This window comes from Cucurbita pepo, chromosome 3, assembly GCF_057944985.1.
Source record: "Cucurbita pepo subsp. pepo isolate OVF chromosome 3, ASM5794498v1, whole genome shotgun sequence".
NCBI classification, from domain to species: Eukaryota; Viridiplantae; Streptophyta; class Magnoliopsida; order Cucurbitales; family Cucurbitaceae; genus Cucurbita; species Cucurbita pepo.
Window position 1 is genome coordinate 4,761,539 of NC_141800.1, and position 25,040 is coordinate 4,786,578.

General features: G+C 35.3%; 7 protein-coding genes and 1 non-coding gene across 8 annotated transcripts; 3 read left to right on the forward strand and 5 right to left on the reverse strand.

Annotated features, from left to right (window-relative positions):
* The first annotated feature begins 26 nt into the window (after nt 1-26).
* LOC111791601 (epoxide hydrolase 3) lies at nt 27-2,162 on the forward strand. The gene is made up of 3 exons (XM_023672995.2): nt 27-631; nt 1,431-1,669; nt 1,767-2,162. Exons 1-3 carry the CDS (start codon nt 167-169, stop codon nt 2,011-2,013), a joined length of 951 nt encoding a protein of 316 aa, XP_023528763.1. The 5' UTR covers nt 27-166; the 3' UTR covers nt 2,014-2,162.
* A 459-nt stretch (nt 2,163-2,621) lies between these two features.
* Nucleotides 2,622-5,765, reverse strand: LOC111791605 (U1 small nuclear ribonucleoprotein A). The gene is made up of 5 exons (XM_023672999.2): nt 5,519-5,765; nt 5,259-5,431; nt 4,391-4,484; nt 4,190-4,275; nt 2,622-3,583 (listed from the first exon to the last, which is right to left on the reverse strand). The coding sequence occupies exons 1-5, from the start codon at nt 5,604-5,606 to the stop codon at nt 3,296-3,298; spliced, it is 729 nt and encodes a 242-aa protein (XP_023528767.1). The 5' UTR covers nt 5,607-5,765; the 3' UTR covers nt 2,622-3,295.
* Nucleotides 5,766-6,589: 824 nt separating this feature from the next.
* LOC111791608 (protein SENESCENCE-ASSOCIATED GENE 21, mitochondrial) lies at nt 6,590-7,164 on the forward strand. Its single transcript, XM_023673001.2, has 2 exons — nt 6,590-6,664; nt 6,817-7,164. The coding sequence occupies exons 1-2, from the start codon at nt 6,591-6,593 to the stop codon at nt 7,043-7,045; spliced, it is 303 nt and encodes a 100-aa protein (XP_023528769.2). The 5' UTR covers nt 6,590; the 3' UTR covers nt 7,046-7,164.
* Nucleotides 7,165-9,293: 2,129 nt separating this feature from the next.
* On the reverse strand, nt 9,294-10,685 carry LOC111791604 (epoxide hydrolase 1). The gene is made up of 3 exons (XM_087122203.1): nt 10,137-10,685; nt 9,801-10,033; nt 9,294-9,702 (listed from the first exon to the last, which is right to left on the reverse strand). The coding sequence occupies exons 1-3, from the start codon at nt 10,599-10,601 to the stop codon at nt 9,456-9,458; spliced, it is 945 nt and encodes a 314-aa protein (XP_086978329.1). The 5' UTR covers nt 10,602-10,685; the 3' UTR covers nt 9,294-9,455.
* A 968-nt stretch (nt 10,686-11,653) lies between these two features.
* LOC111791600 (epoxide hydrolase 2) lies at nt 11,654-13,137 on the reverse strand. Its single transcript, XM_023672994.2, has 3 exons — nt 12,623-13,137; nt 12,277-12,515; nt 11,654-12,187 (listed from the first exon to the last, which is right to left on the reverse strand). The coding sequence occupies exons 1-3, from the start codon at nt 13,085-13,087 to the stop codon at nt 11,941-11,943; spliced, it is 951 nt and encodes a 316-aa protein (XP_023528762.2). The 5' UTR covers nt 13,088-13,137; the 3' UTR covers nt 11,654-11,940.
* A 3,770-nt stretch (nt 13,138-16,907) lies between these two features.
* On the reverse strand, nt 16,908-16,994 carry TRNAY-GUA (transfer RNA tyrosine (anticodon GUA)). The gene is given in 2 exon segments: nt 16,908-16,943; nt 16,958-16,994. It is a non-coding gene; the product is annotated as a tRNA-Tyr (tRNA).
* Nucleotides 16,995-17,987: 993 nt separating this feature from the next.
* LOC111791603 (epoxide hydrolase 3-like) lies at nt 17,988-19,259 on the reverse strand. Its single transcript, XM_087122665.1, has 3 exons — nt 18,753-19,259; nt 18,395-18,630; nt 17,988-18,305 (listed from the first exon to the last, which is right to left on the reverse strand). Exons 1-3 carry the CDS (start codon nt 19,200-19,202, stop codon nt 18,005-18,007), a joined length of 987 nt encoding a protein of 328 aa, XP_086978791.1. The 5' UTR covers nt 19,203-19,259; the 3' UTR covers nt 17,988-18,004.
* A 2,161-nt stretch (nt 19,260-21,420) lies between these two features.
* LOC111791602 (epoxide hydrolase 3) lies at nt 21,421-24,234 on the forward strand. Its single transcript, XM_023672996.2, has 3 exons — nt 21,421-22,023; nt 22,753-22,991; nt 23,854-24,234. The coding sequence occupies exons 1-3, from the start codon at nt 21,559-21,561 to the stop codon at nt 24,098-24,100; spliced, it is 951 nt and encodes a 316-aa protein (XP_023528764.1). The 5' UTR covers nt 21,421-21,558; the 3' UTR covers nt 24,101-24,234.
* The last annotated feature ends 806 nt before the right edge of the window (nt 24,235-25,040 follow it).

The following is a 25,040-nucleotide window of genomic DNA, read 5'->3' on the forward strand; positions in this document are numbered from 1 at the left end:
CTTCAATGCGGTTAATGATCTTGTTCACTACGAAACGCACACTATCAGACGAAAACGGATGAAGATTTCGAAGATTACTCACCGTGCCGGCCGTTGATCTTGGACTTGCAGGAAGTTCTTCTGCAATTCTCGATAATTGTTAGAGAAATCGAGACAGAGAGCTGCCATGGACGCGATCGAACACACCACCATCAACACCAATGGAATCAAAATGCACATCGCCTCCATAGGCACAGGCCCCGTCGTTCTTCTTCTCCACGGCTTCCCCGAGCTCTGGTACTCATGGCGCCACCAGCTTCTCTACCTTTCTTCCGTCGGATATCGAGCCATCGCGCCGGACCTCCGCGGGTATGGCGATACCGAGTCCCCGGAATCGCATACTTCCTACACTGTGCTCCATATCGTCGGCGATTTGGTTGGGGCTTTGGATGAGCTTGGGATTGAGAAGGTGTTTCTTGTAGGGCACGATTGGGGGGCGATCATCGCGTGGTACCTTTGCCTGTTTAGACCTGATAGAATCAAGGCGTTGGTGAATCTGAGCGTCCAGTTCATACCTAGGAACCCTGCAATTCCTTTTGTTGAGGGTTTCAGATCTGCGTTTGGTGATGACTTCTACATTTGCAGGTTTCAGGTGAATATAATTTGTATTACTTGCTTATATTGGAGGGTTAATTATAAGATTGGTCTAACTCATGATTGATTAGCCTTCTTCCTTAAGAGTACAAATTTATATGTTTGTGTATAGCTTGGGCCTTCGCCCTTACATCACCCTTCTTAAAAAAATGGTTCGTTTCCCTTTCCAACCACAATCCAACCAACTTGAGATCTCACAATGACCTTTTCTTTATAGGCGTCGCCTCCACAATCCATCCCCTTAGTGGCCTCGGTTTCCACCCTTATACAGAATGCTTCGTTCCCCTCTCCAAACCAATGTGAGATTGAGATCTCACAATCCATCCCACACCCTTTTAGCTTCATTTCACTCTACAATCAACGTGGGACCTCATTATCCATCCCTTTGTTGCCCAATTAATAGGAGTGATTTTCACACCTTTATAAGGAATACTTCGTTCCCCTCGTTAATCAATATGGGATCTCACAATCCATCTCCTTGGGGGCCAGCATCCTCGCTGGCACACCACTCAGTGTCTGTCTCTGATACCATTTATAACGGATCTACTTTGTCCCATTACGTATCGCTGTTAGCCTCACGATTTCAAAATGCGTCTACGAGGGAGAAATTCCTCACAAGAAATGCTTCGGCCCCTCTCCAACCAATGTGAAGTCTCACGATATGTCTTTTAAACATATAAAAGAATCATGTTCTCTTTAATTTGTTAAGTTATCTAGAGAGTCCCATTTGATTGAATCACCAGAAGGTTTCACGTTCATATAAACAGCAGAAACTAAAATGAATTGGTTCCTAACAGGTTCCAGGAGAGGCTGAAGAAGATTTTGCCTCCATTGACACAGCTGAGTTATTCAAGAAATTTCTCTGTAGTAGAAGATCAGATCCTCCAAAACTGCCTAAAGGGGTTGGAGTTCGTTCTATCCCATCCCCAGAAAACCTTCCTTCTTGGCTGACAGAAAACGATATCAACTATTTTGCTACCACTTTCAAGCGGACAGGCTTTACTGGAGGATTGAACTACTACAGAGCCTTCGACCTGTAAGTCGTAGATTTAGCCATTCAGATTGCTCTGTTCTTATTAGTTCAATACAATTGTTCCATGCTTTCAAGTTCAAATCATGTTTCTTTGTTGCAGAACTTGGGAGCTGACTGCATCATGGACAAAGGCACAGGTTCGCGTGCCGGTGAAGTTCATCGTCGGGGATTTGGATCTGACCTACCAGTTTCCAGGAGCCAAGGAATATATCCACAATGGGGGATTCAAGAAGGATGTGCCGTTTCTGGAGGAAGTGATAGTAATGAAAGATACTGCTCACTTCATCAACCAAGAAAGGCCACATGAAATCAGTACTCACATCCATGACTTTATCAAGAAATTTTGAACTCCATCCATTCTCCATTGCTTGAATTGTTCTTTCTTTTTTCAGTGACTTTGAGTAAAGGATAATTTTCATCACATATATGTAGCCCGTTTGCATGAATGTAGTTTCTAATTATAAATAAAGGCTATAAGGTCGTTGGTTGTGACGTTCATCGAGGATCAACTATATGGGTTTCGTCGAAGAATAGGAAAAGATGACTACTAAATTTGGAAAGAATAGGAAAAGATGACTACTAAATTTGGAACGTTTCTCTTATGCGACACCATCTAATGCCCTCTTATCTCCCTCGCTCTCAAAACTCCTCTCCAATGAGACTGGCCACTTGAGGATGTGTTGAATTCAAGTCAATCATGTGTGTTGATTTCTTTAAGGTTAACTTCAAAATGAGTCCCAACCATCTTTTGAACTATGTGAACTTACAAGTTCATGTCAAAGCTTAACAGGACAAATATCAGAAGATACTTCCATTTTATTACGATAAAAGGCCTACATCCAAGTTTCATAAGCTTTGGGTTCACTATTCCGATCATCATTTTCCTACTCCCTACAGAAGCCATCAGAAACCCAAGGGTCGCCGAACCCTACATAAGGGCCAATCTAATCTCACATATCTCATCATTTTTCACAGTTATTTTGATTCATATGCTTAAATAAATGTTTTGTTCATACAAACTTTTTTTCTTCCAGCCAACTCTCATTCTCCAATGTAACAAATACATAATCTACAATATCAACCATACTCGAACTCGCTATGTCGTAAAAGTAAACTTCTGCTACACCTAAGGCTCGAGTAATCTACATACTAGACAAAATTCAGTTCAAGAATTAAGCTGTACTTACTGGATTTCTCCCTCAACACTTCAGCAGCAGCTCATTGTGCTTGCACGGTGGAATTGTTGTAATCTTGTCCGGTAGAGCTTGCTGTTCAGTAAAATAAAGTCTGTACCAAATTAGATCTCAACATCATCAGCACTTCAATCTCTTAATTATAACGACTTTCGGTCTATTTTATAGCACAACTAGAAGGAAATACTACTATGAAAATGAGAACAAAATGTGATGATGAATGAGTTCACGGCTAATCATGGCAACCACTGTGATCCCGCTGTGATCTGAGATCTCTTCTATTCCTGGTTAAGAGAACTGATCTGATTATATCATACAAGTCACGGCCGAGTAGAATTTCCAGCCAGAACGAGATGACCATATCTTACAAATAATCTCTTGTACTGAGCATCGAATAATAGCGCCTTTCCATACAGTGAAGAACGAGATTCATATCCTATTTCTTCGCGTAGGTTATCAACATTGAATTTTGTGGATTCATCTTAAAACCTTGGAGTGCTTGCATGGCTACTGTCGATTGTACCTCATCGCCATACTCTACAAATGCAATACCTGGCTTTGCTTCGACCATACGAACCTCCTTAAAACCAGGATACTGACAGAAAAGCATTTGTAGCATCGTTGGAGTTGTCTCCTGGGGAAGATTTTGTATAAACAAAATGCTATTGGGCGGGGCAGGTGCTTCTGGTACCATAACTCCGCCTGGATAAGGGACTTGAGAGTGCTGCACCATTTTCAGAAGGGGGGAAGGAAAGAGACTGTGCGTTAGTAACATTATAAATTCCAATACTTTAACAATCATCACATTGTGATATATGAAATGAAAAAAAGAAATAAATGCAAATAACCCTAAAAAGAAATAAATGCAAATAACCCTCCGGTACGTTTCTTCGTTCTCTATATATATATCTTTCTCTCTCTGCGCAAGGAAATAAAAAGGCAGATAAAATCCAAATGAATAACTAAAAATAACAATGAACTTTCACTACCAGGAGGAGGGAGTAAGAGAATGAAGTGCTTCCTATTGCATAGAATAACATACAGATTACTGAAAAGAGTGAGAAATGAGAATGGAAGAGAGAGCATCATTCTTAGTAAGCAAAATTAGCCTCAAGAAGTGAAGTTCTACCTCTTATTACTTGTCCTTTATGATTTTATAGTTTACAATCACGTCAGCGAAACACTTGGAATACATTTTTTACCAACAGATGAACATAATATCCTAAACTGACTTTGTGGGAGAATCAACTATGCAAGTTAGTGAAGGCTCAAATAGAAAATAAAGAATTTTCGAAAACCTAATGTTTAGGTATTAAATAGAGATACTTACCCCTGTTGCGCCATATGCTCCAGAAAAAGCAGGATTCAGACCCATCCCAGCTTGATTAGTATCATGCTGCTCTTTCTTCTTCCTCCCTACCACATCAAGAGAATGGACAAATCTTTGATTAAACACTGCTACATAAGCAATAGGACAACACGTTCCTTCACTTTCTTGAATTGTCAAATAGAAAATAAAGACAAATTATACCCTTTTCCCCATGCCTCTTTCGTTTCTCCCGGGGAACAAATGTACCGTCAGACTTTGCAATTATATCTGATTTTGTCTTTGCATATTGGATCCTCTACACCATTGCAAAACAACATCACTTAGTTTTGTATTACACCACACTCCCACAAAATATTAGTCCAGCTAACAAAAGATGAATAATAGACCAGAGGAATAAATGATATATAAAGTTGTCTGCACTTTATACCATGGAAAAAGATATAAAGCCTATGACACATTTTCATAAATGCAAAGAAAATATGGATATTAGCCACCAGATTTACAAACAAGAAATGCTCAACAAATATAGAACTTTCAAAAGATTTGCAGAAGCCCCATTTGACAACCACTTGTTGCGGTTGAAAATATTAAGAACCAATGCCATAAAGCACAGGTCGATAAATTCAAACGCCTACAATGGATATATTTAAGAACTATACACTTCAAGATCGAAGGCTCAGGGCATATTCTGTTACATGCTTGATCATCAAAGAATAATTGTTCTTTAGCTTCGTCGAAATGATATCCACTATCAAAATCCAAGCAGACCAGGCCATCAGTTTGGCAATAATCAGCAAAACCACATTATTTAGAAGCCATATGTAACTAAATCTCAACTGTCTAATAAGATAAGACGCAATATAATCCAAACACAATTCCAATTCGTAGCTCAGGAGAATATATTGGCACTTTCCCATTCGCCACTATGATTTTTATTACATTAATTAAGTGCTCATACGAACGATAACGATAATTTTCACAGCAACACTTATTTAGTCTTCATCTTAACCTCGAATTTAACAAACAACATAAAAGTTCTCGCAGTTGAAAAGGCTAAGAAGCACATTACCATAGGCTTATCATAGAAAGGAAAGCCCTGCATTTGTCTAATCGCATTAGTGGCGGAAGAGACTTCTTCGAACACAACCCAAGCCTGCCCCTTGTGCTTCAAGGTCTTGAAAGCCAACACTTCCAGAATTTTCCCGAACTGCGAGAACACCGCGTTCAACGACTTCTTTAATTCTGCTCCAGCAAGGAGTAAACAGTAAAAAACACAACATAATTCAGATCATTAAAGAAGCTCCCCCATCCCCCTCGCCTCAAGAATACCTTCCAGCTTGATTTTCTCGTTGAGATTGTTAATGTAGATGGTCATGTTCGAAGGAACTTCATTGCCAGTGCTGTTGACCTCCGCCATTTCTTTCACCTCCGTCCGCCAAATAGATATGCTCAAATGGAAAAGCTAAGGAGGTCGAAAAGGAAACAACGACAGTCGACCATGAAGAACGACGGCTTGATCCGATACATACAATGTCACTCCGCTCGCAGGGGTCTGGTCGGTCCGAAAGCCCTAACTACGGATGAAGAGGAAGACGGAGTGGCCTGCCAGCTATTGTGGGCTTAAATTGTTCGGGCTTTCCCTTATTGGGCTTTCGCTTTTTGGGCCTACAGCTAACCTGACACCCGACAGAAAAATGAATTTCAACGTGTTGTTACTTATTTAAAAATAAATAAATAAATGTTTAACTCGTATTCATTATTTAATAAGAATTACTGAATTGAAAATTTTTTAAATTTGAATAATTAAATTGGGTCTTAAAAATTCTCAACCGGACTCAACCCAAATTTTTAAATTTTAAAACTGAGTCATCAAAAATAATCAATTTTAAAATTAAGTTTCAAACTAAGTTAAGATTGACATGTCACCAATCCACATAGGAAGATGATGGTCTAGTCAGCATTTCATTAAGTCCGAAACTCTAAATTTCGAGTTAAAAAATGTATTTTGATGCAAATATCATTATTATTTTATAAATTGTCATTATAATTTTGTTAACTATTTAAAGAGTAAAGTTAAATCAACGAACCAAAATCGAGAAATTTCTAAACGGTAGAAAAGGAAATTTTCTTTAAAGAAAAAAAAAAAAAAAAAAGACAAAACTTCGAAATTAAAAAAATAAAAACGGAAAATTGAAAATCTTACGTATAATAAAATTTGTGATTTATTGTAATTACATGAAGGACAAGACAAAATGGAAAGGGAAATAAAACAAATTAGGAAAAGGAATATATTAAAATTGGAAATAAATATTTTGTAAATTTAATTTGAATTCTATTTTCCCTAATATTCCTTCTATATAATTCTCAAATTTAATTTAATTCTCAAATTTTTATCTTCCCCATGGCTCGCTTCTTCTCCGGCGTCAAGATCATCTCCGGTCTCGTTTCCGATGGACTTTCTAACGCTCTCATCAGGTATTTCTTATATACATACATACATACATACATACATACATACATACATACATATATATGTATATATGTATATATATATATATATATGTATATACATATACGCAACGACTCACTTTGTGGTTATTCAATTATGGTTTTCACGTTGCATTTAGGCGTGGGTATACGGCGGAAGCAATGGCGGCGTCGCAAAGAGCGGCGAGGGATGACGGAATGATGAAGAAGGAGGAACAAGCAGAAAGGAGTAGAGAGAAGGTGGCGTGGGTTCCAGATCCGGTCACCGGCTACTACCGGCCGGAGAACTACTCCGATGAGATTGACGCCGTCGATCTTCGTGCTATGATGTTGCAGCCAAGAAGAAAATTTATTGAACAAAATGAATAAATTTGGATGTGCCATTGATGAAACGAGCCCTCGCTTGAGATTATTTACTCTCTTTTTTAAAAATAAAAAATAAATTGGATCTCTATATTTCCAATGATTTAAATTTATTTTCGATCTATTTTAATAAAAAAATATAAATTTCATTAGGTTTTATTCGATGTGGAGTGCTCAGTTGTGTTGTCGATTAGAGAGGACTATTAGCTCGTGCACACTCTTATCTCGACCGCTCTATCTAACCTTCATCTGAAAAAGCACAAATAGCTTGCTGGTAGGTTCTTAGTTCATTCTAAAATCTTGTCGGTTTTCAGGATTTTACTCTTGTGAGCTTATTAACTCATAAGTTTCATCTTATTGTTCTAAAGCATCTTAATTTGTTATACACTAATCTCTTTCATCATCGTTGTTGTATAAATCATAGGTATTCGAGGTGGGAATTTACCATAGGTTCCAATTCATATTTTGTATCATTCTGATGTGGACACATTCTCAAATTCTCTCTTTAGTAAGCATTTCCCTCGTAGGTCTCATAATTCGACCTACTTATAATCATAAAGGTACAATTGTACACCTCTATCGGTCGGAGAATTATGAATCAATCGACAAATCCCTAATAATTTTCAACCGAACAAGATTGGACCGGTCGTCCCCTACCAGTATCCCCTTTGAGCGCGTTCTTCCACCATTCATTTTCCTTTGCTTGGTTCGCATGCATATGTTCCGATCCAAATATCTCATCATATCGACCTCAATTTTGATATGAATATAGATATATGTTATTGTTCTCTGTGAGTACTGGGAGGAGTAATTCCACATTGATTAATTAAAAGAAAAATCATGTATTTTTAAGTTAAGAAGATCACCTTATTTCTTGTCGTAGAAAGATAAGATTTAGAAATAATGTAACGACTTTAGATTTCTACTTAAGCTAAAGTCGCTACTGTATACATAACGTAATCATTTTAGGTGAAAATGATCATTTGAAACTTCATCATAAGATTTACGTGTTCAAAAACATCTTTAAAACAACATAGTGAAATATTAAATAAAATAAATAAACATTAAAAGTATAAACATCCCACCCTAACCTAAATTCTAATAAATTAAATACAATTATCATATACATGTGTCATGGTCTCGACTTAAATAAACATTAAAAGTAACATTATATTCTAACCTAAAGTATAAGAAATTAAATACAACTATCTTATGCATGTGTCATGGTCTTGACTTGTGATGTTGTCGTTTGGATGTCCTTAGGCGTATCCTACACTATTTGGGGTTAGATGTAAGTACTATCCTACACTATTGGGGATAGATGCAAGCACTATACTACACTATCCTATACTATTGGGGTTAGATGTAAACATGTAAAGTATGGATCCACCAGACGGTTCTCTAGTGCTATTGCCAGAGTTGCAGCATTATGATAAACATAATGATCATTTTTTTTGCCTGATTACGTACATGTTCTTACCATCATAAAAGAGGAATTTTCTGATGCATGAGATCTCCACATTTTTATTCATTAAATCATGTAAAGCAACCCTTCAATTTTCCTTCGTATCATATCATTTTACAAAGCAAACCTCTAAGACATGTATTGGGGTTGAATATCGTATCATTCATATTATACATCGTCTTATGTCATTTCATGCACACAACATATCCTGATATATCATATTATATCATGCACATATCATATCATAAAGCATGTCAAAACATGTATTATATCGTCAAACGTGTTACACCATAACATATATCGTATTATCAGCACATCACATCACAACATGTGTCATAGTCATATTATATCACAGACACATCATAATCATATCAATATATAAACATATCACTCCACAAGCATATTATTGATATATCATTTCATAAACTTATTATAGTCACATGTTTTCATAAACATTTCATGCATATCAAACATATGACACGCGTCATCATACAAACATCAATATCTAACCACGTCGATATCAAAGTCTTAGAAAGTTTGATTAAGACAACACGTGAAACGTGTTCACTGATTTCACACCTCCTTAGTCCTTTTTCCCATTCCTTTAATCATTTTAGTACAGATTAGAAATTGATTTAATTTTTTTTTCCCTCAAATATTGGAAATAATAATAAATAAATAAATTTATGATATAAAACAAATGTGAAAGTAAGAGACTTATGTTGGTGGATGCTAATAGGGTTTTGACAATTTTTAAATTAATTAATTTAAATTTAGAGACAAAAAGACTAAATAGAATTAATGTTCAGAATTCAAAGAGTAACTTATAATTCAACTTATTTTAGTGATGAAATTGATAAGATAGAGAAACTGGATGTGAAAATGATATTGCTATGGCAGTGCTGCCATTGATAGGATAAGAAGCAGAGGAGCTGAGTATCCATCCAGAAATCAGAATTTGTTGATGAAATCATAGATGTGGGCGCTTATTTCATCTGCTTTTTCTTGGTTGATGAAGTGCGCTGCGCCTTCCATCACTACCACTTCTTCCAGAAGTGGTACGTCCTTCTTGAATCTGCTGCCGTGAATGTACTGCTTCGCACCTGGAGAATTGTACACCATATCCAGATCCCCCACTACGAATTTCGCAGGAACTTTGATCTGTGCTCCCGTCCATGGCCCTGTCAGCTCCCAGGTTCTGCAATCAATCAGCAAAAACACAATATCGGTTTCTTGGCCCTAGAAAAATAAGAACAGAGAAATCTATTTCATCAAGCTAAATTTGTAAATTCACACAGGTCAAAGGCACGATAGTAGTTGAGTCCGCCGGTGAAGCCAGTTTTCGCGAATTTGGAGGCGAAGTAATCGATATCCTCCTCCGTTAACCACGGCGGTAAGGATTCTGGAGTCTTCAGTGTTTTGAATCCATTAGGTATAATCGGAGGGCTTGGATCTCTAATCGTCAGGAATTTCTTCATCATCGTAGCCGTATCCACAGATCCAAAATCGGCTTCAGCCACTCCAGGTTTCTAAACCAAATCTCACAATTAGTGATTCATCAATTAGCCTAATGCGACAGATTCATTCAATTTCAGAAACCACAAAACACTGCGAAGATTCAATCGCTTTTACCTGAAATTTACAAATGTAAAAATCGTCGCCGAGTAATTTCCGGATAAGGCTGAGAGTTGAGATTGCCGGATTCCGAGGAGTATAATGGACACTCAAATTGACCAAAGCTTTGACTCGATCGGGCCTGAAAAGGCAAAAGTACCAAGCCATCATCGCGCCCCAATCGTGGCCAACCAAGAAAACTTTATCGATTCCGAGATGATCGAGGAGGCCGATGAGGTCTCCAATGATGTGGAAAGGCGTATAGGAGGAGGGAGACGGCGGCACGTCGGAGTCGCCGAAGCCGCGGAGATCGGGGGCTATGGCTCGGAAGCCCTTGGAGGCGAGAAAGAGGAGCTGGTGGCGCCATGAGTACCAGAGCTCAGGGAAGCCGTGGAGGAATAAGACCGGCGGACCGGAGCCGATGGAAGCGACGTGCATGTTGATGCCATTGGTGGCGATGGTGGAGTGCTCGATTTCCTCCATGGATGGCTTTCGTTTTGTTACTTCTCCACCGTGTACTTCTCTCTGTCTCTCTGCTGCATTCGGTCTAAATAGAAAGCTTCGGGGACATAGCCACGGCTTATCCGCATTTTATTATTATTATTATTATTTATTTTTCTTTTCTAATTTAAATTTCCGAGGTGTGAATTTTATCTTATTTGGGTGTAACGACAAAACTATATTTTCAAAATCATTTTACATTCCTACTGAAATGTGATAAATAGGATCGTTAAATATAAAGAAATTTCTTTCACACTTGCGCCTTCATCACCTAATAATTAAATCATTAAGTGAGTATTTATAGCACATTATAATATAATTAAGAAATATATTGGCTCGGGTCCCTTTTGGAAAAGACTGGACCATATACCACCACCAAGAAAAGATTGGACCATATGCCACTACCAACTCACGTGAAACTTTAAAACTATGCCTAATTTGAAATTATTAACACGTGCATGCATTAATTATGAATTAGTTTTAAACATTACAAATTCATCAAAAGATGTTAGGCAAATACCAAATACAGGACCATATGCGACCACCAACTGATGTGAAACTTTAAAACTATGCCTAATTTGAAATAATTAAGATGGCATGCATTAATTATGAATTAGTTTTAAACATTACAATTTCATATAAAAGACATTAGGCAGGATGAGCAAAAGACATTAGGCAGGATGAGCAAAAGACCGCTAAAAATAGACCTTGAAAACTAGTAAGAGTCCAAAAACCTAAGATAAATTTTATCTTGACCTTTATAACACTGTCGCTCGTACACATCCTCGCCTCGACCATGCCGCTTAATATTCATTTAAAAAGGAATAATGTAGCTTGCTTGTAGATTCTTAGTTCATGTGTCCTGTTTTATACTTTGATGTCACGTCACTAAGTCATATGCTCTTAGACTATCAGCTAGGTTCAACTAGAATCATCCAAAAGCTCAATTTAGGGTTTCGGTTCAATAACTTCATAGTTCCTCATCCTTCATTCCTACCAGGGCTTTCATCCGCTCTATCTCGTGAGGTATGTCGTAGAGTTCTAAGGTGTTCTGATTAGTTATTCTATAGTCTCTTTCATCGTCAACTACCAACATATCATATGTATTCAAGGTGTGACATCACCTTAGTTCCAACTAATAATTCTCATCGACACTATCCAGTCGAGACAAATTAACGGAGTGAAAGTACAGCAATAAGCGTTAAGCCAACACACTTGTATCACATAACTGAAAAAGGCACGCCGTTACCTCCATTGCAGCTGTTGCAGCGGCCATGAAAACGAAAAACGAGCTTGCAGTGAAGCAAAGAGGGAGGAAGATTCAGAACTTGTTGATGAACTCATAAATGAGGGAGCTAATTTCATCTGCTCTTTCTTGGTTGATGAAGTGAGCTGCTCCTTCTATCACCACCACTTCTTCCAGAAACGGCACGTCTTCCTTGAACCTTCCTCCATGTATATACTCCTTCGCACCTGGAAAATGGTACACCAAATCAAGATCCCCCACTATGAATTTCGTTGGGACTTTGATCTGTGATCCACTCCATGGCGCCGTCAGTTCCCATGATCTGTACCCACAAAATACATGTACCAAATTCTAAGAAGCTACAGATCTTGGAAACAGCATAGGTTTTGGGGGTTCAGTTCATATTCTTACAGATCAAATGCTCGGTAATAGTTGAATCCTCCAGTGAAGCCTGTTTTGGAGAATTTGCTAGCGAAATAATCAACATCCTCCTCTGTTAACCAAGAGGGCAGAGGATCGGGAGTTTCCAGCGCTCTGAATCCCTTCTCTTTTGGAATCATCGGAGGCCGAGGATCTCTCATCGTGAGAAATTTCTTGAGCATGGTCGCTGTATCAACAGAACCAAAATCCGCTTCGGCAACTCCAGGTTCCTAAGCGAAATTTCAAGAAATCGGTTAAATCAAAAGCTATAACTCAAATAATCCAATCGATTTTAGGTTCTCAGCCAAAAATCATCTCCTAATTTGTGAAATCTGACCTGAAATTGACAGAAGTAGAAATCATCGCCGAGCAAAGCCCTAAATCCGTCGACAAATTTGATCGAAGGATGGCGGGGAAGATAATGCACGCTCAAATTCACCAAAGCCCTAACTCTGTCAGGCCTGAACAAGCAGAAGTACCAGGCCATCATCGCGCCCCAGTCGTGGCCTACTAAGAAAACTTGATCGATTCCGAGGTGATCAAGAAGGCCAACAAGGTCGCCGACGATATGATGAGCAGTATAGGAGGAGGGAGACGGCGGCACGTCCGTGTCGCCAAAGCCGCGGAGGTCAGGGGCTATGGGTCGGAAGCCATTGGAGGCGAGGAAGAGGAGCTGATGGCGCCATGAGTACCAGAGCTCCGGGAAGCCATGAAGGAAGAGCACCGCCGGGCCGGAGCCGATGGAAGCAATGTGCATATTGATGCCATTGGTGGGAACTATTGTGTGCTCTATGTTCTCCATTTCTCTCTCTTGTCCTTCTGGAATTGCACAAAATTTTTAAATGATTTTTATAACCTCAATTTGTTTTCGTATAATAGTTTTCTTATATTAAAAATATTTGGGTTGGGTTACAACCCAACTCGTCCAATAGTATTTTTAAAAAATAATATAATATTTTAACTTTCTTAATATAAGATGTTACGCGTGAATATTTTATATTTCAAATTTATAAAATTTTAATTATTAATGTTGTTGGATCGGTATGCCAACCCTCGAGGGGTGAATAGGGTTTTAACATAAGAGTGTTTAAACGTGATTAATTTTTTTAATGATGAAACTCTTTACCAAGTAGAATATGATAATTACTAGAATAAAATAATTCAAGTCAAAACAATAATCGAGTAGAACATGCAATAAATCATACTAATAATTGTGAAATTAAATAGGAAAGAGTTAGAAAATATGACACCATCGTTTTATAGTGGTTCGATCAAACTCGACCTACTCCACTCCCCAAGTACTTCTTGGGAATTTGAACAAACAACTTTCTCTACTCTTTCCACGGATCAAAGCCAAATCGCTACACCGCTCTTTTTACGAGTTCAAGAGCAAACTAAATCATTTCCACGACACATTATCAAACTGGTACAAGTATTTGAATTTGGTAGTAATACACCACAACTCTCTCAAATAGTAGATTTACAATTTGAAACACTCAACTATTTTCTCACAATACAATAAAAAAAAATCTCCTTCTTAAGAATAACATGAATAAAATGAACAATTGAGACTTTGAACAATGAGAATTGGAGAATTTATGGAAGTTGTGTTAAAAGTGTGAGGAAGTTGATGAGTTCATATAGAGAAGAAAAGTGGTAAAATGTAAGAATTAATATTGACCATTCGATTGTGGTAGGAGAAATGGAAGGTAGAGATTAAAAATAAATAAATTAGAAAATTTTTCAAATTTATTTATTTATTTTAATATAATAATAATATAATATAAAAATAATAAAAATGAATGTGAATAACCCAAATTTAAAATTTATTATAAATATAATAATATAATAATAATAATCAAAGGTACACGAGTAACTACCAAAATTTTAAAATATAATAATATAATAATATAATATAGTAATAATAAAAATCGATAAAATATAATAATATAATAATATAATATTAGTAATAATAAAAATCGATAAAATATAATAATATAATAATATAATATAGTAATAATAAAAATCGATAGGAGTAACGGTTAGATTTAAATTTATATTTTATAAAAACAATTTTATTTAGAAATATAATAATAATAATAATAATAATAATAATAATAATAATTAAAAAAAAAAAAAAAAAAAAAAAAAAAAAAAACTCGACCATTTGTTATTTTGGAAAAATTGTATGTGTAAAAGTCATAGATATACTTTAATTTCTCCATCATTTTGATTTTGCTGCCCCATAATCACGTTGAGTAATAAATTAAAATTGTAATAAATTAGTGGAAATTGTTGACTAATCACTGGGTGGCAGATTACAGCACGTCTCGCATCATTGACCATCGGCGTTAGATTAAATGTATAATAATAATAATAACAATAATAACAATAAATCTCCCTTTCACGTTATGCATCACAAATGTTCAATTATTGCATATAACTCAAAAATAATGAATAACTCAAATAAAATGAAAAACTCAATTTACCCCCTTTTTTTAATAAGACATTAATGTTATAATTAATTAACGATTATTTAAAAATATTTTTGTTTTAAAGTTTTCTATAGAGTTAAATATTCGAGACCTATTACAATTATGCAACATTTATGATAATTGAAGGACCACATAGATGAACGAAGACGTACGATTCTATGTATATTGCTTCTTCAATGTCACAATGAAGCCTTTGGTTCTGATTGTGACTTTTAGGTAAAAAGAAACGAAGTTTGAATTATAAAAAAAGTTACTTATAGGAAAGAGGAGAACAACAACACGTAATCACGTAATGGTGCAAGGGGCAATTTGTATAGTTTGGTCAACGGTTATATCCAGTAAAGCTATATCGGATAAAGTATGGTAAATAAATCTGGTAAAGCTATATATACCGTAAACTGAACCATATATATGGTCCAGGTAAATCTTTGAAAATGTACTTCCTATTTTCTCTGTATTCTCTTTTACTGTACGTGAAGTCATCAATATAAATTCTTTAGTCAATATTCTCCTTACATTTTCATCGAGTGTGGGCGTTGTTGTGCAAACCTAACAGTAACGAAGTCCAAGCCGAATAATGACGACGTGTTTTAGTAGTCGGGAGAGAGAAAATGACGAAAGAGGGTGCAATGAAGAGAGAAGGATGGTTAATGATAAATGAGACTAATTTAATTGGATTAAATATTTGTCAAATCAAGAATTAGATTTCAAATTTAAATGAATGCACGATCTAATCATGGAGAGAAAAATAACCCTTTTCTAGGTAAATGCATGTACCTCAATTATTCATTAATAAATTTATATTATATTAAATTACAAAATATTTTTCTCTTTATAAATTAATTAAATAAAAATATAGTTATGAATTATCGATAAGATAATACTTAAAATATCAAATATAATTACATACTTTTAACTGAGAAGGATTTATGAAAAGGTCATGTATACTATATAAGATACAAATTAGGTTCCATACAAGTTGTAAAGATGAAGTTGAGGATCTTTCTTCGGAATACCATATAAGATAAGGGTTGATTTTCGGTTTCATGGCGGTAAGGTTTATGGGTCATGAGAATCTTGCTGGCTAGAACTATGAGAAGGTTAGTCGAGAAATTAACGGCAGTCAGAATCGGAGGGTCTGTGTTGCCGGTGCTACCACTACTGCCACAGTCGATGTCACCATCTTCGTTTCTGTTGGATGAAAGTCTCACATCTGCTAATTTAGGAATGATCATGCGTTTATAATAAAGGAACGTTATTTCTATTGGTTTGAGGTTTTTTGGAAAGTCAAAACCAAAGCCATGAGGGTTTATGCTAAAAATGGACAATATCATATTGTGGAGAGTCGTGTTCGATTAACAATTTCACTTTGACAGAAACCACCATGTTGCGACGGAGTTAGGAGTTTTTTTAGATTTTTTTGAGTTACTCTGTTTCATTTAGTTTCCTATAAACTATTTATAGAAAGACGTATTTCGAAAAGTAAATCGTTGATGAATTCGACCGGCGGGATCAAACGGGGAAATAATGAAAATGAAATGGAAATTAAAAATTGAAAAAAAAAATAAAATAAATAATGAAAATGAAATGGAAATTAAAAATTGAAAAAAAATAAAATAAATAATGAAAATGAAATGGAAATTAAAAATTGAAAAAAAAAATAAAATAAATAATGAAAATGAAATGGAAATTAAAAATTGAAAAAAAAAATAAAATAAATAAATAAAACGTTGATGAATTCGACCTGCCGGATCAAGTGGGGGAAATAATTAAAATGAAATGGCAATTGAAAATTGAAAAAAATAAAAATAAAAATGGGATCAAACGGGGAAATAATGAAAATGAAATGGAAATTAAAAATTGAAAAAAAAAATAAAATAAATAATGAAAATGAAATGGAAATTAAAAATTGAAAAAAAAATAAAATAAATAATGAAAATGAAATGGAAATTAAAAATTGAAAAAAAAATAAAATAAATAATGAAAATGAAATGGAAATTAAAAATTGAAAAAAAAATAAAATAAATAAATAAAACGTTGATGAATTCGACCTGCCGGATCAAGTGGGGGAAATAATTAAAATGAAATGGCAATTGAAAATTGAAAAAAATAAAAATAAAAATAAAATCCGACCTGCCGGATTCGAACCAGCGGCCTAAGGATTAATCTGCAATCAACTACAGTCCTCCGCTCTACCAACTGAGCTAAGGTCGGTTGTCATTGTAAAACGGCTCTTAAATATAAATATAATTACTTTAACTTTCAATTTAAAAAAAAAAAAGCTCACAAGTTTGAACGAAAAGTCCACTAATGTTCCTCCGTTGAGTTTAATTAACTTCGTACGTATATTATTATTATTATTTTTTCCAAGTTACTTATTACATTTATTATTTTAATGTATTTGAATAATAATAATAATAATAATAATAAAATCTCCATTTCACGTTTTGAATCACAAATGTTAAATTATTGTATATAAGTCAAAAATAATGAATAACTCAATTAAAATGAAAAACTCAAATTACCTTTTTTTTTTTTAATAAGACATTAATGTTATAATTAATTTGTACAAACAATTATTTTAAAATATTTTATTTTAAAATTTTCTATGCAGTTAAATATTGATTATGAACAATAATCATAACGAAACTCTTAGGCTACGGCTTGTGACAAGCTCACTACAGGAAGCTACCTAGCAAACTTCACAATAGTCCTCACAAAGTATAGTCATAAGCCAATTTTATGGTTATTCGAATCATTGACAATCGAGTCAAGTTTACAATTAATTATTAGGTGGTGAATCTTTAATTGTCCTCGTATGACTGCATACATCATAAACATATAAAATAGAGACTTAACATAGCGATCTGAACATAGATACCTAGTTATGAATTTCAGTTCATAAGATAGTGCATGCGAGTTTTAGTAAACATGCATAATAGCATTCAACGTGTATCATCTCAACTCATTCTATGCTCAAACATTTATAGTAATCTTCTTATAACATGTTTTGTATCATACTAAATGTATGTTCTCAATGTTGGTCAAATCATAGCTCAACCGTTCATTTATCGACAAATGTGATCGTAACGTTTAACATGCTCTTACATATATCAAACTAACTCATTTTATGCTCAAATTTATATAATATGCTTTTTATATCATACTTTTATGCATACTAAGAGCCGCTAAATTCAAAGTGCAGGAGAGAGAAATTTAGACAACTAGTGTCTAAAATCCTTATTATTTGATACACACATAGAAGAGGAATAAGATGAACAGAATTTGTTGAAGAAACTATGAATGTGGGAGTTGATTTCAGAAGGCCTTTCTTGGTTCAGGAAATGAGAGGTGTCCTTCATTACAACCACTTCTTCCAAACCAGGCACGTCCCTCTTGAACCCGCCGCCATGGATGTACTCCTGAGCTCCTGGAAAATAGTACGTCAGATCCAGATCCCCCACTATGAACTTCACTGGCACATGTATTTGCGCCCCCGCCCATGCCCCCGTCACCTCCCAAGTCCTGCACCTCAAACATAGTATAAGCGTAGTATTTGTGGGACTACTTTACTCAATAATTCTCAACAACTGATGATGTAAGATGATTATTACCGGTCAAAAGCACGATAGTAATTGAGGCCGCCGGTGAACCCGGATTGGGTGAACTTTTCGGCGTAAAACTCGATGTCTTGAGGTGTGAGCCACGGTGCTAGCGGCGGCGGTGGAACCCCTTTGAATTTGACTTCACCAGGTAAGTAGGGAGCTCGTGGGTCACGATTTGACAATATGTTCTTGAAAAAGTCTCGTATATCTACTGACGCAAACGCTTCCTCCGCCTTTCCAGGTTCCTGTTCAATTATGACATCGAGTAATTAAAGGGTTGATTATGGATTTAAAAAATAATATTTACGGTTAAAATGGACAATATGATACTATTGTAGACGGACACGGAAATTACCTGAAATCGGACCATGTAGAATTGGTCCCCAAGAGCAGCTTTGAAGCCTTGAATAAAGGGCGTTGGGGTTCTAGGAAAATACTGGACGCTCAAAATCACGGCGGACTTGATCCGATCCGGTCTAAACAAGCAGAAATACCAAGCGATTAAGGCGCCCCAATCATGGCCCACCAAAAACACCTTCTCAATCCCCATTTCGTCCAGCATCCCCACCAGGTCCCCCACGATGTGCAGGGCGGTGTACTTGTCGGAGGACGGCGGCGCGTCGGAGTCGCCGTAGCCGCGGAGGTCCGGGGCGATGGCTCGATACCCGGTGGACGACAGGAAATCGATCTGGTGGCGCCATGAGTACCAGAGCTCCGGGAAGCCGTGGAGGAGGAGAACTGGCTGCCCGGCTCCGGCGACGGCGACGTGCAGTTTAATGCCGCTGGTTTTAACGGTGATGTGCTGGATGGAGTCCATTGGGTTGGATGTGGTGTGGGATGTGGTTTGGGTGGTCGGTTTATATAGACCGGGCTTCGTTTGCGGTTGTGATACTTATTAATTAAAATTTTAATTTGAATCAATTAATTATACGTGAAATTATTTTAATAATGTGACTTAATAAAAGTAAATTATTTATACCATTTTAAATTTACTTAATAATGTTCACGTGCATGTCCTTATCCATTAATAAGACACGTTTTTTTTGGCTCTCTTCGCTTAGTATGAATGTCTTCATTCATTTATACAACACATTATCTTTTTCGTCTTTGCTTCATCATTTTGGTGTTATATATAGATTTTTTAGTTTAATTTTCGGTTCATTATAATTTTTTTAATATAATATATATTCTATAGACATTATTTCAAGATTACTTTCATAGACTAAGACGGATTCTTTCAACATATTTTGTTCTCACTCACATGTATTTTAGGAAAATTTTCAACAAGTCACCAAATATAAAATTACTCTAGCTAAAACAAGTTAACTATAGAATTATTATGATTGAACCATCGAAAAGGAATATGCACTTTGTTAGTATAGATACTAACTTTTAATTCTTTTAAACGTTTCTAGGGGTGTACATTCAGCCCGACAACCCGGACCAACCCAACCCAACCCTTATAGTTTGGGTTGGGTTGGATTAGCATTTCGGGTAGGGTTGGGTTCATTTTTTTTAACCTGAATTAAATCGGTTCGGTTTCGGGTTCGTGGGCAAAACCCTTGAGTTTGACCCGAGCCAAATAAAAATATATAAAATATATTAAGATTATTTCAGTATTAATGAGTTTGCCAGAGTTGGCCGATCTAATGAGACTCACGCCCGAGTTTGACGCTAGAAAATTACATGTTTTTTTTATTATTTTGAAATTGTGTTATTTTATTATTTTTAATTTCTTTGTGTAGTTATATATATATGAAACAAATGCTTAATAAATTATCCAATTGTTGTAACATTATTATATTCTAATTTATATATATATATATATTTCTAATAGCCTAGGATCCTAGGATTTTGACGTATAAGCGAGTATATTCAATTAAAATAATATGTTACAATTTTCTTTTTTATTGAATTTGTTTGTTTTTTTTAATAATTATATATTGATTTAGGTTTGTTTGTGAACTTTTAATATATTTTATCTATCTCAATAATAAAAAATTTGACAATCCAACCCGAAAATACAGGTTGGGTTGGATTGAGTTACCAATCCAACAACTTTTTGTTGGGTAAAAAAAAACCTTCAACCCAACCCAAACCCTATTTTAGCCCCGTTTCTTTTTTTTCTTTTTTTTCTTTTTTTTTTAATCCTCAATATCTCCCTCGTTCCCATGTGGTCCCCATTCATTCACACACCCTTCTTTAGTTCAAGTGTCATAGTATATTTAAAAGAATTGAAAGTTATTTCATAGCTTTCCTGCTCTCCATAGTTGTTTTTCATTCGACACAAAGACATAAATTCATAATTTCTGAAAAATAAATTTAAAAATTCGTAAAATAAATTAACATACTTGAAAATTACTCAAATATATGAACATATTCAAAATAATAAAATAATAAATAAACAGTAAACAAAATAATAGAATAATACAATATTCAAACTGAGCATGAAATATCAATGCCCAATAACTACTCCAACAAACCCATAAATATGGAAATTATCTAAGTTAATAATAATATTGCGTCAACCAAAAAGAAAATTACAATAACTCAAAATCGAACTAAACCTTTAATAAAAATATCTTTGAAATTTTAAAAATAGTATTAACACTTTTACCTCTAAAAAAAATTATGGTCTATTCTCACTCCATAAATTATCTCTGAACTTTTTAATCTCATATTTGAAAGTTAGTATTTTTTTAAACGTAGTATTTAATGAAAAAAAACATTTAAAATAATTTTGAAATTGTACAAAAATTGAGAGTATTAATGAAAGTTTTGAAAAGTATTTTTTAAACACTGGGTTTAGTGTTTTGAAAAAAAATAAAAATTAAGTCTCATTTTTTGTTAAAATATATCCTTCAACTCTCATATATTATTTATTTATTTATTTTAGAAATTTAAAAATACTAATAAGTACTTATTAAACTAAAATTTAAATGTAGTTTTTAAAGATAAATTTTAAAGAACAATAAAAAATAAAAAAAATCTGGGGATGAACTAATCGACAACCAAAATTTAATAATGTTGACTTCAGAAGGAAGAAGGAGAAGCACGTGATTCACGAGGCCGTTCTTTCTCCGGCGAAAATGATCTTAATACATTCAACGCCGATCTATTTATAGTTCTCGGAAAGAAATTGATTGAACAGTGAAACAGAGAGAGCAACTGCCATGGATGCGATTGAACACACCACCATCAACACCAATGGCATCAAAATGCACATTGCCTCCATAGGCACAGGCCCCGTCGTTCTTCTTCTCCACGGCTTTCCCGAGCTCTGGTACTCATGGCGCCACCAGCTTCTCTACCTTTCTTCCGTCGGATATCGAGCCATTGCACCGGACCTCCGCGGCTATGGCGATACCGACTCTCCGGAATCGCATACTTCCTACACTGCGCTCCATATCGTCGGCGATTTGGTTGGGGCTTTGGATGAGCTTGGGATTGAGAAGGTGTTTCTTGTAGGGCACGATTGGGGGGCGATCATCGCGTGGTACTTTTGCCTGTTTAGACCTGATAGAATCAAGGCCTTGGTGAATCTGAGTGTTCAGTTCTTCCCTAGAAATCCGGAAATTTCTTTCATCGAACGATTCAGAGCTGTGTATGGTGATGATTTCTATATGTGCAGGTTTCAGGTGAATCTCAACTTTGATTGACTTCTAACAACAGATCTAATTGGTTTTATTCCGGGCTGATTTTGGTCCTGATTTCGATTAATCTCTGTGTTTATCTTAGTTGCTTGTAGTTGGATATATAGTGTAATCGATTTGTTTTCTACTACTGATGCTCATAGCTGTAGTGTTTTACTGTTCTGGTGTAGATTTGATCTGTGCACTCACTCACATACACAATTGAAACCCTAGTTATGTGAAATCACTGTACTGTTGAAGAATCAAACCTTAAAATATTGCTTTTCTTAACATGTTCAAAAGTTCTATACAGCTTTTTGACTGTTTCATCTTTGACAAAATTAATTTCAGATCTACAAGCTGTTAAAATCTTACTAACTTTTTCTTCTCTTCTGCAAGCGATTGCAAACTTTCCTGGAACAGAGTTTTGTAGAAGTTGCCATTGGAACATTCCTTTTGACCTTTTTTGTGATTCTCTCTTGATTCATTAAGTTGCAGATTAGAGAGAGTCCCATCTGAATTTTGATTCATCATCTGTTTGATTCAACAATTTCCTCAAATTTGAGAGCCATATCGAACTTTGATATCAAAATAACGTTTGTTCTACTGATTGACCATGTTTTATTAACTAATAGAGCAATTTCTGATATCATTTTTGTTGGAAATGAATTGATTGTGGTTCTATAATAGATTCATGGCATCTAAAACAACTAAGTGTAGATTGATTTGTAACAGGTTCCAGGGGAGGCAGAAGCAGATTTTTTCTGCATCGACACAGCTCAACTCTTCAAGGTAACACTATCTAATAGAAGTACTCATGCTCCATGCTTGCCTAAAGAGTACGGATTTCGCGCGATCCCGCCGCCAGAAAACCTTCCATCTTGGTTGACAGAAGAGGATATCAACCATTATGCTTCCAAATTTAAGGAGACGGGCTTCACCGGAGCATTGAACTACTATCGCGCTTTTGACCTGTAAGCCATGTTTATTTACATCCCAAGTTCTCTGTTAATACCATTCCAATCCTACACTCTTCTCCGTGTTCTAACTTCAACAATGGTTTCGTGTTTCGACATTAAATGCATGTTCTGTTTAATTCTGATGCATTTTCATGGCAAGAAACTGTTGATTTGTGTAACGACTTACCCAACATTAGATTTCTACTTAACCTAAAGTTGCTACTGTATACGTATACGTATACGTATATGTATATTATGTGTATATATGCTTTATTCATTGTGAGATCTCACCTCAGTTGAAGAGAAGAACAAAGCATTCTCCATAAGAGTGTGGAAACTTCTGACTAGTAGACATGTTTTGAAAACCTTGAAGGAAGTCGGAAAGAAAAAGTCCAAAGATGACAATAGTTGTAGGCTAGGTTGTTACAAATAGTATTAGAGTCAGACATCGAGTGATGTACCAGCGAGGAGACTGAGCACCGAAGGGGATAGACACTAGATAGTGTGCTGGCGAAGACACTGGGGTTCGAAGGGGGGTGGATTGGGGATCCCACATCGATTGGAGAGGGGAAAAGGTGTCAGCAAGTATGCTGGCCCGGAATGAGGTGCTTGTGAGATCCCACATTTGGTTGAAGAAGGAACAAAACATTCTTTATAACTGTGTGAAAACCTCTCCCTACCACGCGCGTTTTAAAAACTTTGAGGGGAAGTCCGAAAAGAACAATATCTACTAGCGGTGAGCTTGAAGGGTTACAATTTGTCTTTATTTTCTACGCTTATAAATGAAATACATATTGTTAGCTATACGTTGTTGAAGGCAGCGGATAACGTTGATGGTTGATGGATGATATATGAGTTGAAATGATGTTTATTGCAGAACCTGGGAGCTGACAGGGCCATGGACGGGAGCACAGATTCAGGTGCCCGTGAAATTCATCGTTGGAGATTTGGATATAACATATCATTTTGAAGGAGCCAAGGAATATATCCATAAGGGGGGATTCAAAAGGGACGTGCCATTGCTGGAGGAAGTTGTTATTGTAGAAGATGCTGGTCACTTCGTCCACGAAGAAAGGCCTCATGAAATCAATACTCACATTCATGACTTCTTCAACAAATTCTGACCTCCATTTGCATTGTTGTATTGTTTCACCTGTTTATCATCTTTCTTTCAAAATTCCCAAAATTATATGCCCATCTATCGCATAATTAATGGTACTTGAATAATGAGTTTTTTGAACTTCAAATTTGAGATTTTTTTTTTTTTTTTTCATTTATTAGAAGAGTAAAATATCGTTTTAGTCCTAGTCCTTAATGGGACGTGCGTTTATTCTTATTTCAAAGTCGAACAATCAAATTTTTAACATCTAGAAAATTCTCGATTTCGGACTCGTCATGTTTTCTTTTTTTTACTCATTAAATACCTTTTAAAACTTTCCCAATTTCTCATTTGTTTTCTCTCCTCTTAAATATCAAAATTTCAAATAAAAATAAAAAACTAGGATTAGGAGCAAAATAACCGTTTTACCCCTAGTATGACTTTGACCGTTTTTTTTTTAAATATTATATTCTTACACCTATTCCGAGCATATTTTCCTTCTTATCGACTAGAGTCTCGGTCCCCTTAGTCTACAATAAAATCTCATGACCTAATTATCATGCATATAGTTGAATCTTAAGAAGGATCGTTTATACCTCCTAAGCTTAGGGTGTTACAATTTTTTTCATTTACGAGCATTTTCACACATAAATATGTTGAGATATAATATTTAAAGAATATATTAGTTATGAAATATATCTTAGATATTATATCTTAATATTCTTTCCCTGTTATTTGATTTGTAGTATATTTTATTTTATTTTCAATATTTAATTAGTTTATATTTTCCTTATGGATGGGTATGTAGTATATTTTATTTTATTTTTAATATTTAATTATTTTATATTTTCCTTAAGCGTAATTATTAGTTGTTAGCTTGTATCATATCTAAAAGTTATGAATATTAATGAGAATATACACCGATCCCAATTCTATTTCTCATTCTCAACGGAATATAATAAATT

What these genes read in the sequence shown, in the direction of transcription:
- LOC111791604 (XM_087122203.1), bottom strand. Translation starts at nt 10,601, where the DNA reads ATGGAGGAAATCGAGCACTCCACCATCGCCACCAATGGCATCAACATG. An exon ending in TTTACATTTGTAAATTTCAG is followed by an intron (nt 10,034 to 10,136) that starts GTAAAAGCGATT and finishes GATTTGGTTTAG; the next exon opens with AAACCTGGAGTGGCTGAAGC. An exon ending in TACTATCGTGCCTTTGACCT is followed by an intron (nt 9,703 to 9,800) that starts GTGTGAATTTAC and finishes GATTGATTGCAG; the next exon opens with AACCTGGGAGCTGACAGGGC.
- LOC111791605 (XM_023672999.2), bottom strand. Translation starts at nt 5,606, where the DNA reads ATGGCGGAGGTCAACAGCACTGGCAATGAAGTTCCTTCGAACATGACC. An exon ending in CGAGAAAATCAAGCTGGAAG is followed by an intron (nt 5,432 to 5,518) that starts GTATTCTTGAGG and finishes TTGCTGGAGCAG; the next exon opens with AATTAAAGAAGTCGTTGAAC. An exon ending in GAGCATATGGCGCAACAGGG is followed by an intron (nt 3,584 to 4,189) that starts GTAAGTATCTCT and finishes AAAATGGTGCAG; the next exon opens with CACTCTCAAGTCCCTTATCC.
- LOC111791608 (XM_023673001.2), top strand. Translation starts at nt 6,591, where the DNA reads ATGGCTCGCTTCTTCTCCGGCGTCAAGATCATCTCCGGTCTCGTTTCC. An exon ending in CTTTCTAACGCTCTCATCAG is followed by an intron (nt 6,665 to 6,816) that starts GTATTTCTTATA and finishes CGTTGCATTTAG; the next exon opens with GCGTGGGTATACGGCGGAAG.
- LOC111791602 (XM_023672996.2), top strand. Translation starts at nt 21,559, where the DNA reads ATGGATGCGATTGAACACACCACCATCAACACCAATGGCATCAAAATG. An exon ending in TCTATATGTGCAGGTTTCAG is followed by an intron (nt 22,024 to 22,752) that starts GTGAATCTCAAC and finishes GATTTGTAACAG; the next exon opens with GTTCCAGGGGAGGCAGAAGC. An exon ending in TACTATCGCGCTTTTGACCT is followed by an intron (nt 22,992 to 23,853) that starts GTAAGCCATGTT and finishes TGTTTATTGCAG; the next exon opens with AACCTGGGAGCTGACAGGGC.
- LOC111791600 (XM_023672994.2), bottom strand. Translation starts at nt 13,087, where the DNA reads ATGGAGAACATAGAGCACACAATAGTTCCCACCAATGGCATCAATATG. An exon ending in TCTACTTCTGTCAATTTCAG is followed by an intron (nt 12,516 to 12,622) that starts GTCAGATTTCAC and finishes AATTTCGCTTAG; the next exon opens with GAACCTGGAGTTGCCGAAGC. An exon ending in TATTACCGAGCATTTGATCT is followed by an intron (nt 12,188 to 12,276) that starts GTAAGAATATGA and finishes TTGTGGGTACAG; the next exon opens with ATCATGGGAACTGACGGCGC.
- LOC111791603 (XM_087122665.1), bottom strand. Translation starts at nt 19,202, where the DNA reads ATGGACTCCATCCAGCACATCACCGTTAAAACCAGCGGCATTAAACTG. An exon ending in TTGGGGACCAATTCTACATG is followed by an intron (nt 18,631 to 18,752) that starts GTCCGATTTCAG and finishes ATAATTGAACAG; the next exon opens with GAACCTGGAAAGGCGGAGGA. An exon ending in TACTATCGTGCTTTTGACCG is followed by an intron (nt 18,306 to 18,394) that starts GTAATAATCATC and finishes TTTGAGGTGCAG; the next exon opens with GACTTGGGAGGTGACGGGGG.
- LOC111791601 (XM_023672995.2), top strand. Translation starts at nt 167, where the DNA reads ATGGACGCGATCGAACACACCACCATCAACACCAATGGAATCAAAATG. An exon ending in TCTACATTTGCAGGTTTCAG is followed by an intron (nt 632 to 1,430) that starts GTGAATATAATT and finishes GGTTCCTAACAG; the next exon opens with GTTCCAGGAGAGGCTGAAGA. An exon ending in TACTACAGAGCCTTCGACCT is followed by an intron (nt 1,670 to 1,766) that starts GTAAGTCGTAGA and finishes TCTTTGTTGCAG; the next exon opens with AACTTGGGAGCTGACTGCAT.